The sequence below is a fragment of the Anser brachyrhynchus genome (assembly GCF_964034855.1).
Source record: "Anser brachyrhynchus genome assembly, chromosome: 13".
NCBI classification, from domain to species: Eukaryota; Metazoa; Chordata; class Aves; order Anseriformes; family Anatidae; genus Anser; species Anser brachyrhynchus.
This window is the reverse complement of record NC_137708.1, coordinates 15,977,026-15,989,667: the sequence shown is the minus strand read 5'-3', so window position 1 is coordinate 15,989,667 and position 12,642 is coordinate 15,977,026. Positions and strand designations below refer to the sequence as shown.

Sequence of the window (12,642 nt, the reverse complement as noted above, 5' to 3'; positions counted from 1 at the left end):
TTTTGTTGCAAAGACTACAAAACAAAAACAGCCACAGAAGAAAACAAATTTGACAGAACAGGAATCAGGGCAAACTGGCTTGAAGCACGTGGCTGCGTTAACGCCTTGAGAGGTGTGGTGCAAACAGCTGTTAGTTAAATGCAGAACAAACAACCCACAGTTGAAAGCAGTATCTTCTCAAAGAAAAACCAGGCTGTTGTTTCTAGGCCCATGAGAAAAACAAAACAGAAAAAACAAAGTTCATACACAACTAAATGCAAACCAGAACTGATCAGAGCAGCGTAGTTCAACTCACTGGCTTTAGCTGCTGTTTTTCCTGACACTGTCCCCTCACCACCAGCTGCGGAACCCTTTCACAAAGCCTCTAGAATACAAGGGAGTTAATGCACACGCTGCAGAGCAGTTGCCTCGAACAGCTTTAAGGATGCAGCTCTGTAGCTTTAAAACTCAGGGTTTGTATTATATGAATAACTGGACCCTGAAATAAGCCTCGGGAGCATGCTAGAAGTATAGTTTGCTGTCCTGAAGCTCACTTCTCTTAAAAAAAATCCCTCAGTACCTACAGTTATTGCCCCTCCATTCTGAAGGGAGAGGTAAAGCTCACCTGGCACTGCCTTACGGACTCCCCAGTGACTTGTAGGAGAATCTTACCAGCAGACAGAGAACAACACCCAGAACTCCTGATGCTAGAAGGCTGCTTTTCCTTGGAGATTACATGAAAGACCCAGAAGATCTTCTAAAAACCAACAACCAATGGCAACGACCCTTATTACATGGAATATAAGCCTATTTTCTTTCCTGTTGCAAAATAAAAATATTTTCCTGTTTCAAAATAAAGTAATCATCCAAGACAGGCAACGGTGCAATTCTCTAGCCTAATGGCTGGGGCCCTGACAAGGCAGATCTCTGAAATCCTGCAGACAGGAAGAATAACAACTCCTTGTGCACACTCAGCTTCATTAAATCTGTAACGACCTGTCCAGGTATTATGATCATGCAAGGGAAAAAAAAAAAGAAAAAAGGAAGAAAGAGTGCCTATTCTGCACCTCTACAAACCAAAATCCTTGCTTTTTGACAATGGGAAGAAAGCGCCAGCTCCAAAGCATGCATGTGGGAAGATACTAATGAATGCTGTGCCCAAAGACATGGCTAGGTACTCCTCCTTCCCCTCTCCCCGCGGGGAGGCAGGGCTGGCAGATTCTGACCAAAGAGGTTGTTCTTCCAGAGCACAGGAAAAGCGACGCCAACAGAAGACCTGGCAGAAGAGACTGAACTTGAGCAGAGGAGACACTGATGCTAAGCTCAGTACCCAGAGCTGCAGACGGGCACCAGCTGATTTTTAACAGCACAATGCAAAGCAGAACCACCACGCTGCAAGCTGCTCTGATCTTCTGCAACGTTTGCTGAAGCCTCATTAAGGAAACCTTCAGTAGCGAGCAAAAGATTATACACTTCACAGCACGCTTTGCAAGTGTAGATGCATCAGTTAACTGCCTCTCAGTGCTCCCAGCAAAGGGCAATCAACGTCTACACCACAATTCAAGCTTTCAGCTATAAGAACACACCGTGGCATTCCTAAAGCTCAATTTTGTAGTTGGCCGAGCAGCACTCAAGGCAAAAGTAACACAAAAGGAAATAGCTATTCCCTGAAAATTACAGTAGAAAATGATTCAGCATCCAAAGTACTTTAGACCACAGAACAGGCAGCCTCCTCAGAAAGCTCCTCCCCAGGGACTCTTAGTGGTCCCAAGGCAGGGAAAGGCAAAGGAAGACTACCCAAATTCTTATCTTTTGAATCCTCAGGCAGCCAAAACAGCTTTAAGACAACAGCTTGGACAATACTGAGAATCCAGCCGCAGTGCTAACTCAAAAGAGAGCTGAAATAGCATCCAATGCTGCTGAATCTGTTTTCTCCGCACTTTTGTTTAGTTTGCCCATCAGCACATTGACTTATTTACTTCACACATGCAATAAATTAGCATAGTGCCAGGAGGGTTTAAACCTAACACGTTCTATCAACATCAGCCAAGGACTGTTCAGGGATCTGTACAAGCCCGAGTTAAATGCCTGTCCCAGACACCGGATTTGTGGTAGCTCAGGATGCCTTTCACAGAAACAGCCTGTGGGACTTCCCTTAAAGCAACCAGGATGCACAAATGATCTGAGACAGGTGATGTTTTTGCCTAAAGCACTGGAAAAGCCAGCAGATACAACGAGCCAAATACACACCCACAGCTGAGCACCTTCCCATTCACTGTGGAAGCTGTATAAGGGTAGAAAACTTCATTTCATACCAGCTGCCCTGGTACTAATTTCTTAAGCTAAACTCAAGTCCTGGTTATTTTGCAAAACCAGGGGAAAGACTAGCATACTAACACATCCAGACGTGGTGCTGAGAACTGAATTTCGCCACCTCCATTTACTGCTATCCTCACGCACGTTAGCTGGTCTCTCCAACATCCAGAAGAGAAACGCTACTCACTTCCCGTGTGAATAGGTCAGCTTGTTGTTTTCAGAAGGTATCTTCGCCAGGATCTGCTCTGTCACCTCCAGGAAGTTTCCTCCGCACCAGGCATGCTTGGCAAGGATGGTTGTGCCCCTCGCCACAACAGCGAACAGGATAGCCATGACTTCACGCTATCTGGAAATAAAAACACAAGAATTTGGCTTGTTATTTGGCAGAGAAAACACTGCAGTCTTAGCAACATCCTCCCAGCCCTCAGCATGACGGGAGGGAGCGTGGTCAGTACTTCAATGGGATATCGTTAGCAGAAAACCTCTCTCATTCCCCCTTTTACATGCTGTTCAGAACACCACCAAGACTACCACAACATTTAGAAAAAGTGCTTTTGTTTTGTTCCTTTTTTAAACTGCAACCGCATGGTGTCCTGCGCTCAGTGAATTTCGCTTACGATGAATATTACCTACATTGTTTCCACCTGGATTTCTAGCTGTAGGTACACTGTTTTCTTCTTCAGTGAACCCTTCAGATTTTTCCTGCTTCTCAAAGAAGCTACCTTCAGAAGAGAAGGAACTGTCCTGCAGCGATGTTAACAGGAGCTCATTGCACAGAGCGAGCCCCCCATCCCTGATACAACTTCAGTTCAGGAGTGATGCCGTGGCTTTGACTGCTATCAGACTGAAGGAGAGAAGCTGCCCCTTGATTCCAGTCACACCATACACACCTGCTTTTTACAGCCGCGAGGAACTCACTGTTGCACCAAGGCACCTATAAAACACAGTCTGCATTTCTCAAAGCAAGAGAGCACGTCTGCACACCACCTGTCCACAGCTACACACCCTCGTACAAGCCATCGCTCCTGCACGTGTACCACACCAAACAGACTATGGCACGCAAGTAGCAGAGGGCCAGACGTTGGTGAAGTCCCCGCAGTCAGAAGAACGTGCCTGCTGCCACATAAAGGGGCACACTTAATCAACCATCGTTTTAACCTAACGACAGACCTAAGATTTAACACGTGAAACCATGTCAGGCCACAGCTGGGACATCTGCCCAGCTGGTTCAGTACCTCCATAAGCCTCTTTTCTGCTTTGGAAAGACTTCTGACCCTACCAAAATAAATAAATAAATGTAATCTCATTTTTCACTTTGCTCTTGACCGCCCTGATGCTGCCTGCCTTGCATCGTGCCCAGAAATCTCTGCATTCTGGCTGGGAAGATCGCACGCCTGCTTCAGCGCAGCGCAAGAGCTTGGAGACTTCTCCAGAAATAGGTACAGCAGGTTCAGCTTCAGGATCCAAAGGCCACGGGTAGAAAGGCTGGACACAGGCTGTGCCCAGTCGGATTTTCTACCCCCCTGGCACTGACTGAAGCCACCTACTGATGCAAGCGGGGTCTTTTGCTCTGGGGTTGGCCCTGCCGAGCGCTGTGCAGGAAGAACTGCCTGCCTTCATCTGAACTGATGCACAAGCGATCACAGCAGCAAAGGAAAAGGTGGCAGGAGCAACACGGGGCTGTTAACAAGACCATGAAGTTAAGAGACAACCAACTAATGCACCAGGCCTCATGGGTCTGCTTTTTGTCAGCCAGACCTTTAGGGAATTCAGGCTCAGCCAGCAACAGGTGCAAGAGCTCAAGATCGGAGGGGAAAAGCATAAACTTGTGGATTAATCCAGAGAAGACACCCCATGGTTAATCCCCAATCTTTAACCAGTTGGAGCACCAAGGAATTCAAGGCCAGCACCACCTAAGGGAGCGGAAGGCAGAGGATTAGTTTGAGAAGAGACCACAGCGAGCCGAGCAGGAACCAGAGCAGAAGTCCTCAGACTGCACAGCTCCAGCACAGCATGCTCTAGAAAAACTGTCAGAGCTCGGTGTCAGCAGAGGGGGAGGGAGGACACAAAAAGCCCCACGCTGTGCAGACAGAAGCTGCTCTCCTCTGCCGCTCCTGCCTGGTACCACAAAAGCACATCAACAACTGCAGGGGAAAGGAAGCACTCGGCTGCAGCCCCTCCTCAGGCAGACCTGCTTCTTTCACTTCCTCCTGGCTTAAAACCGGCACCTCTCAGACCCACGCACCTGCCCCCTCATCTGCACCAGGGATCCAGGGGAAGCCCCTCGTGCTGCTTTGCACGGCTGGCTTCTCACTTACCCCGTCTCAGAGCAAGACCCGTTTTCGGAACACAGGCAGCATGTTGCATTTACCTGCTGTTCTTTACAAGGTGACAACTCCCCTTGCTCTCGCTGTGCCACACACTGCTTGTTTCCCCCCCACCGTCCTCATCTGGACACAGCTCAGGGACTTAAACAAGGGGACTGACACCCGGCTGGCACACACAGCCCGTTAGGAAGGAGGATGACGAGCACCCACATCAGCAGTCCCCTCTCACTGCTGCTGAAGAAACGGAGGTGTTCACCTGCCTCCTCCCTCTCCCTCTGGGCTGAAACTCCAGCACAGTTAGAAGTGGCAGCAGAGAGAGGTGAAAACCAGCCAGGTTTGTGTTTCCTCCCCAGCCATAGGTAACGCTGACTTGCAGGCTCACAACTGCCCTCTAGCAGCAAGTCTGTCAGCAACACAAAGTGAAAAAGCCTCATCGCTTTACATCCAGGGTCTAGGGGAGATGATCTCTGAAGACAGACACAGACGGTGCTCATTAAGGCCAATCGATGTCGGTGTCCACCTGGAGATCGTGGCAGTCACAGAATATAAAAACGGAGAAGAAAGCTGTGGTTACTCACTATTTCTAACACAAAAATGAGAAGTTCAAGAACCGGTCCCACAGAAGGAAGCGGCTGTTCCCACAGCGCATCCTTGGAAGCTCATTCCCACATAACATCGAGGAGAAGAACAGCTCACACGAGTTCAGAAAGTGACCGACACGTTTATGGAGGAAAAGAATCCCATTAAACCAAAAGCTTCCAAGCAGCCACTCACTGGAGCTTAAGAGCTTATCTCAAGTTTCTCCTGTTTTTCCACTCCTCCCTGGGCATCCCGCTAGTCAGATGCCAGAGCCACCTTCGGTCTGACTCAGTACAGCCGTTCCCAGCACAGAAAATCATTTATTCCACAGAAGCCCGGGATTATTATTTATTTATTTTCAGGGAGAAATATTCTGAAGAGCAGATCGCACCCACCAGCAGCAGGGCAGGTGAGCAGTCACGTCAGAGCCCCAGTTGAGGCAGCAACTCCCTCAGTATTTACATTTTAGTGGTGTCCCTGCTCAGACACTGCTCCTCTCAAACAGCAACAATTAGGAGTTACACCAAGGCCAGCCGAGCCCCCGCACCACCAGTTCAGGTGCTTTACAGGAGCTTCAAATCTTGCTTCCAAAGCGCCCAGGCCTTTCTTGCATCACTTCATCAAGTTCAGCTGGCAAGAACATCATATGACGAGCAGGGAGCCAAGTCATTTGCAAGCCTCTCACAAGCCTGACCACAGCATTTCCTTCCAGCACCACCGACCCTACCAGCTCGTAGCTTGCTTGGAGTGCTTTAGAGCTGCCTCGGCGCAGAAAGCTGCGCCCAGAAGAGCCCGGAGGCTGCTCAGCACACCGACACACCAACGTGAGCTGCCTGAGGGCGCCCCCAGCCCTGAGCTCCCAGACATCCTGCCACAGATCCTGGCACCTCTGTCTTCACTTTAAGCCAGCCTTAAACCGCCGCATCAGCCACACACTGCCTGCGTTAAAGCAGGAAAAGCAATCGCGGACCCCGGTAACGTTTTGCTGCCTTTGGCCTCTGAGAGCTTCTCTCAGCCCTTCGAAGCACAGCACCACAGACGTGCACAGCGGGACCGGAGCCCCGGGCCAGGAATCGCCCAGCTGCAGGTGAGGGAGGCGCTGACCACAGGGCCCCCCTGCACAGCCCGGAGGCCCTCGGTTAGCGGTGTGAGACGGGGGCATCGGGGCACCGAGCAGAAACGGGGGCTGCGCAGAGCTAAAGCACACAGGCGTCACTTCTGGGAGGCTTTCTGCAGGAGCTGCTGCCTCCGCCTGAAGGAGCAGGGGAGAAGCCAGACCAAAAACCGAAGCCACCAAGCTAACAGGCGGGGGTGGGGTACAATTAAACCCCTGATAGGGGGGTTTCAGGTTATCGCTTATCGCACCAGAGGCGAGAGCAGCCCCGCAGCAGGCTCGGGTCTCGCCAGAAGGAGCGGCTCACGGCCACGCAGCTGCTCCAGACCCCCCCTGACGCAGGAGGCGGCAGCTGCCAGACAGGGCGAGCACAAATTCTCCCAGAAAAAGCAAGAAGAACCCCCCCGCGGCAAAGGAAACCACACAAATACGTCCCCGTGTCCCCAGCCCCGTGCCCGGGGTACGGCCGGCCGCCCCCAGCCCCACGGGGCCCTGCCGGAGGACGACCCCCGGTGCCGCCCCCCCCCCGCCGCCATTTGCTGCCCCTCACGGCCCCGGCCCCGGCCCCGCCGCTCACCGCCCGCCCGGCTCCTCCGCCCCGGCCCCGCCGTGACGCGCTTCCGGCGCGGCGCGTTGCCCGCCGGGAGTCGTAGTCCCGCGGAGCTGCGTCCCGGCAGGCCGTCCTGCCTCACGCGGGGGGCACGCCGGGAGTTGTAGTCCCGCGGAGCAGCGTTCCGGAAGGGCCTCCCGCCCCGCGCGGGGCACGCCGGGAGCTGTAGTCCGGCGGCGCGACATGGCGGAGGAGAGCGAGAGGAAGGCCGCGCTGGAGATGGTGAGGGGCTGGGCCGGGGGCGCAGTGGGGACAGGACGTGGGGCACGGGGACAGGACGTGGGGCACGGGGGCTGGGCCCGGCCCCGGTGGTTCCCGGTGACCCGGGGGAAAGGTGGGGGCTTCTCCATCCTTCCGGGCCCGCGGGGCTCCTGGCGGGCCGGGTCAGCCCTGAAGCTCTCACCAGGTTTCCTTCTCCCTGTACCAGGGCAGAAGAACGAGGGCAACTCCGGTGAATCAGCGTGTAGCTGAAGAGGGGAAAGCTCCACAAGAGCAGGATTTCCCTACCCCAGGAGGAGTTTTTGTATTTTTTATTTTTATTTTTAAGATCAGGTTGGCTCTTAGGAGGAGAAGTTTTCCTGCAGCAGGCAGCACACTGCCAGGACACCTCTAGATTAACACCCGTGAGAGATCTCGGCCTTCTGCCGCAGGTCTGATGCTGCAGGGACCAGGGAGGAGCCGTCCTGTACTGGGGAAGGGCTGGGTTTCCCCCCGAAGCCTCGGGCAGCGGCTGCGCCAGAGGCAGGATCCCTGGCCAGGTAGGCCAGTGGCTGGGTGAGAAGTGGTGAGGCCTTTACAATCTCGGACCTCAGCAGGACTGCATCAGAGGATGCTCCACAGGAAAAAGAAAAAAAAAAAAACAGGCGTCTGAGGCAGACAGGCTCAGCACAAGGTGTTCTTTGTGAACCAGCCATGCTCTGCCTCTCCTGTGCCAGATCAATGCGCTGGGTACTCGTGCTGTGCTGAGGAGGCAGAACTGAGCTCGCTGTGTTGCTGCTCTTAGGCACTTGTTGCAGCCTCAGCTGACCTTGTTGCTGACCCAGCCACCCCGCAGGAGATGCGTCCTGCCCTGTCCCATCCCTCCCCTTCCTGCACACAAAAGCTCTCAGAAGGCCTCTGAAGCCAGTGCAGCTCCCAGAGCTGTGCTCAAGCCCCAGGCATCCTATTTTTCAAGTCATTTCTATGCAACATTTATAACTCAGCTGTAAATATTTGCTCTCAGCCTGAAAAAACACATCTGTACTGTACAGGGCTTCACTGGAGCTAGGGTGCAACTGAATGCAGGGGCAATGCAGGGGCCAGACAGCTTCCTCCTGAGCTAGCCTGCAATCCTAGGAAAAAAAGCTCTTGAGGACAATTGAGGCAAATAATTTTAGTAAATACTGCCTTGCAGAGCACAACAGCAGGAGGGACTGAGGCTGGCAGCTGTGTCTGGGAAGGAGGAGGGAGCTGGCTCTGGCGAGCAGGGCAGCAGGCAGGGTCGCCGTGCCAAGGGAAGGTGTTCCTGCCACTCCTTGTTTTAATCACCAGTAAGACTCACTGCTTTGGTGGTGGGTTGCAAGTTGCTGGGAGGCAAGGGGGAAGAGATCAGGCCAACATCATCACGGTGCTGCATCGCATCTGCTCTTCTCTGACAGCCGGTCTGCGGGGAGCCTGCCCTGGAGTCACGCTGCGGGTCTGGGCGATCTCCTGCAGAAAGCAGCCTTCGTCTCCCTGCTGAGCCGCTGAGTCAGGCCCCTGGGGGCTGCCGAACCTGGGGGAGAGAAGGGGGCTGCGGGGAGGCATTGCTCCACCAGGGGGCTGTAAAACTGCCGGAGCAGCTGAGGATCTGGCAACAGGCAGGATGCAGAGAGATCAGCGCTCAGCCTTGAAGCCTCCCTGCTGCCAGGAGAGAAAGCGGCTGGGGCTGCCTGGGTGCACCAGGCTTTGTGGAGCCTGGGGAGAGGTCAGGGGATCAGCGGCCCCCTGGCAGCTGAGCAATTAATTAGGTGGCTCGTTGGCTTTGGAGGGGATCCCAAACCAGGCTGCTCAGGAAGCAGGGATTAGTAGCACGATTTTTGGGGCACCTGAGCCTAGAACAGCTGCTGCTATGGGGTTCAGCAGCAAGCCTTCCCTTGCAGCAGAGTTAGCAGCCTGCGACCTGAGCTCACACACAGTGCCCCCAAAAGCAGCCCGTACATGGGGGCACAGGTCACTGAAAGAGCAGCAAACGCAGTTCTCAGCCCCTGCTAGCTCAGAGGCTCCGGTGTAGCTGAATCAGCGAGGTCTGGTAACTTACTCCTCACCAGCACCCTGGGGTTCCTTACCTCAGGGAGCCTTACCGCACCTCTTCTTTCCCGATTTGTGGCAGGTCCAGGCAGATGGGACAGATGGAAACTGCGTCACGTTTGTGCTGCACGATGAAGACCACACGCTTGGCAACTCCCTGCGATACATGGTCATGAAGAAGTAAGTAGAGCCTCCAGGGTGCCTGGTACTGCTGGGGGCATCTCTGTCCCCTACCCTGGTCTCCTTTTTCTTGAGCTGTATCTCAGTTGATACTGGAATAAAACATGTAGTCAGAAATTACCTTCCTTCACGAGATCAGCTCTTTTCCTTATACTGCTGGTGTTAGGACCCAGAGGGCACTTACAGACCTTCCTGGGCCTGACCAGCCTCACCAGGGGGCCTCCCCCACACCCTGCCCATTGGCCCAGGAGCCCCATTTAAGCACAGCTCAGGGCTTTCTCTCTTTGTCTGAGCTATGTAGTTGGAGGCCTAGTCTGCAGTTTGGCTAACGGTTTTGTCTGTACTGGATGCTGTTAATTGGGTACAGCCCTTCTTCATCATTATCGGCCTCCCTTGTGATCACTGGGCTCTGTTTGGCCTGATTTCCTTCCCCTAGTCTGCTGTGAATTGACTTTCCAGCCTGACCTTCATCTCCATGAGCCTGTGTGATGATCTAGACCTCAGGCTGACCTTGGCTACTACCTCTGGGCTGCTTTGCTCTCTCACCTGAGTGCTGTGGGATAGGGCTGGCTGGTGAGATCTCCGTCTTGTTGGCTGTCTTACCCTTATGGCTTCTAGCTTTCCGTCCCTCGGGTAACAACTAACTCTCTCTGCTCCTTGATGGTTAGTTGTAGAGGAAGTTTAATGTCTGACATATTAAAGATATTTTAACTTCTTTGGCCTGCCACTGGGCAGTTGGTGGCGCTAGGCTGGTGCCTGGGAGCATGCCAGACGTAGTTTTCCTTTGCAAAGCTGCAGCGAGGTGGAGAACATGAGTAAAGTTACACAGGTTGCTTCCCTTCGGCATACCCCTCCCATGAGACCCCCGGTTTTATAAACTCCATGAGCCCCAACAGGTCTGGCTGGCCTGAGACTCCGACTTGCCTGAGCTGCGCTGCGGGCAGACCTGGGATTCACTGCTCTCTTCTCCTCTCTCTCCTCCTGCAGCCCTGATGTGGAGTTCTGTGGCTACTGCATCACCCACCCCTCAGAAAGCAAGATCAACTTCCGGATCCAGACCAGAGGTGCAGACACGTGTGTTCCCTTTGTGTCTGGGGTTCTTCTGCGGGATTCCCCCTGCTTGGGTCAGGTTTCAGCCGTGGGTTGTTCTAACAAAGAAAAGCGCTTTTCTCTCTTTTCTCTGCTAGCCATCTGCAACTGCTGTGCCCTGTTGCTCGGCTGGGGAGGCTGCCCTGAGCTTTATGCTGCAGCTCTTGTGTTTCCCAGCTGTAGAGCTGAGCAGCGTCCTGCCAGCTGAGGCCCAAGGAGGCCATGGCCCAGGTGTCTGGGTTGGCTGGCAGCAGGCCCTGAACGGCAGCAAAAGGATAAAATCGATCTGCTGCTCCCTGTCAGGGCTGATCTGCCCGTAAATCAGCGTGGGGTTTGGAAATGGGGCTGACATACCTAGCTGCAGCAGGATAGCTTGTTCCTCCTTCTCCCTGCCAGCTATGATACAAGGCTCTCTTGAAAAGCTTCCCGTCTGTGCTGTCCTGCTGACTTGCCTCCCGAAGAGGATTTTGTGCCCTGGTAACAGGTAGCACTGACAGCTCTGAGCCTCTGGCACTCACTCATTCCTCCCAGCACCCCACCCCCTTTTCTCGCCTGCTGCCTTCCACCCAGGCCCTGCACGCTCGGCAGCTTTGCCTGCTGCCTGGAGGGATGCTGTTGTTTCATTCCTTCCCCACGGGGCTGTTCCCTTGAGCATCAGATACGTAGAAGCCAGTTCCTGGAAGCAAGTAGTTAGTCTGTGCTAGCTGACTCTTTAATTTCTTAAAAATAATTCCTGCTCAGTCTAGCCTTGCCAAAACAACCTCTTCCTCATGGGGCTAACTGCAGAGTGAGTGTCTGCTGCTCCTGCACAGCCTGGACCACCCCTCTGAGGTCAGGTCTCGTGCTGCTGGGCCGGGCTGCGAGGCAGGAGCGTGTGGGCACGTATCTGGGTGCTGTGCGGGAGCCTCTCCCCGTCACGCGGACTCGGTGAGAGCTGCACTGCCTTGCGGCGATGAGGGAGAGGTCCTCGGCCACCCCCGTTTCACTAACGTGTTTCCTTTCCTGAAGGGTCCCTCCCTGCTGTTGAGCCATTCCGGAAGGGGCTGAATGACCTGATGGGCGTTTGCCAGCACGTGCTCAGCACCTTTGAGGTGAGATTGTTGCCTGAAGAGCTCTGGGGCATTTTCTGTCTCTTGGTCTCAGAGGGGAAAGGAAGGGGCTGAGAACTGCGTTGTAGGCACTTTTGACACAAAAAATGTAGTTTTTTCAGACATTTTCTGCCAGACCTTGGTTTGACTGTGGTTTTCCAAGTCCTAAACCGCTGGGGTTGGGGAAGAGGAAAGGAGAAATCGGTCTCTGCAAAGCCCTCCTGGTCCTCCAGTGGAAGGTGGCACATGAGATTCAGCAGAGCTTGTTGTTTCCCTGTGAGTGTTCCTGCCCGTGTTCTTGCTGTTGCTAGAGCATTAAGGAGCAGAAATGCCTGCAGGTGACAGAGGAAGAAGTTCTCAGACTCCCCATCTTTTAACTTAAACGGGAACACTCTTGAACTTTTTCCTTCCCTGTGAGCGGGGAAGTGCCAAAGTACCCACAAGAGGCTGTGCTTGATCTGTGGGTTCCCTGCTGTGTCCCGTGGCCAGTCTGTGGACTGCACAGCTCTGAGTGCTGCCTCTGCCCTGTGCGTTTTAGCAGGAGAGTGGCTGAGAGGTGGAGCTGCGGGCTGGTGAGGAGACCCAGCATGCTGGAGGCTGAGCTGCTGCGTCCTCCCAGTGTGCTCGACTGTCTGCTCTAAGGAAATGGGTATTGCCTCCAGGTCTCTCGCAGGATGAGGCCAGTGCCTGCACAGGTTCTCTGTAGGGTGCAGTCCTGCAGCTGGACGCAGTGGCAAGGCTCAGTCACTTCCGAAAGTACCTGGAGCTCTGTCAGAGCATTTTGGGTCCCTCAGCCTTTCCAGGCACTGGGCAGAGAAGTCACAGCACAGACCGGGACGGGGGCAGAGGTGTGTGAATTGCTCAGATGCATGCCGTTAACATTTATCCTTTGCTCTTGTTTGCAGAAGAGCATGAAGGAATACAGGGCCCAGAGGGAGGAAGAGATGCAGTAGCAATTGGGGCTGGCAGTCCCCATGGATGTGTGTAATGTCTGTGTGTCGAATTCCCCGTGTCAAGAGGTGCTTTTTTATGAGTATTTTGATGCAAATATGTATTTTCTCTAATAATAAAGCATATAAAGTTTGATGCTGC

At 53.6% G+C, this 12,642-nt stretch overlaps 2 protein-coding genes and 1 long non-coding RNA gene across 5 annotated transcripts in view; 1 reads left to right on the top strand and 2 right to left on the bottom strand.

Annotated features, from left to right (window-relative positions):
• VAMP7 (vesicle associated membrane protein 7) overlaps positions 1-7,029 on the bottom strand; it is a 27,070-nt gene extending 20,041 nt beyond the window's left edge. Inside the window, exons 1-2 of one of the 3 annotated variants that reach the window (XM_080554201.1) lie at positions 6,893-7,029; positions 2,483-2,641 (exon numbers count right to left, since the gene is read on the bottom strand). In XM_080554201.1, the coding sequence (XP_080410327.1) occupies positions 2,483-2,628 (146 nt within the window). In that variant the 5' untranslated portion in view covers positions 2,629-2,641; positions 6,893-7,029. Of the gene's footprint in view, positions 1-2,482; positions 2,642-2,928; positions 5,150-5,200; positions 6,756-6,892 lie in introns of those variants that run through there. The other 2 variants (XM_080554203.1, XM_080554202.1) reach the window with 2 other exon arrangements.
• On the top strand, positions 6,992-12,642 carry LOC308177263 (DNA-directed RNA polymerases I and III subunit RPAC2-like). The gene is made up of 5 exons (XM_080554211.1): positions 6,992-7,147; positions 9,276-9,373; positions 10,361-10,437; positions 11,471-11,553; positions 12,456-12,642. Exons 1-5 carry the CDS (start codon positions 7,109-7,111, stop codon positions 12,501-12,503), a joined length of 345 nt encoding a protein of 114 aa, XP_080410337.1. The 5' UTR covers positions 6,992-7,108; the 3' UTR covers positions 12,504-12,642.
• LOC308177264 lies at positions 8,267-10,353 on the bottom strand. The gene is made up of 3 exons (XR_013938958.1): positions 9,562-10,353; positions 9,232-9,465; positions 8,267-8,678 (listed from the first exon to the last, which is right to left on the bottom strand). It is a non-coding gene; the product is annotated as an uncharacterized lncRNA (long non-coding RNA).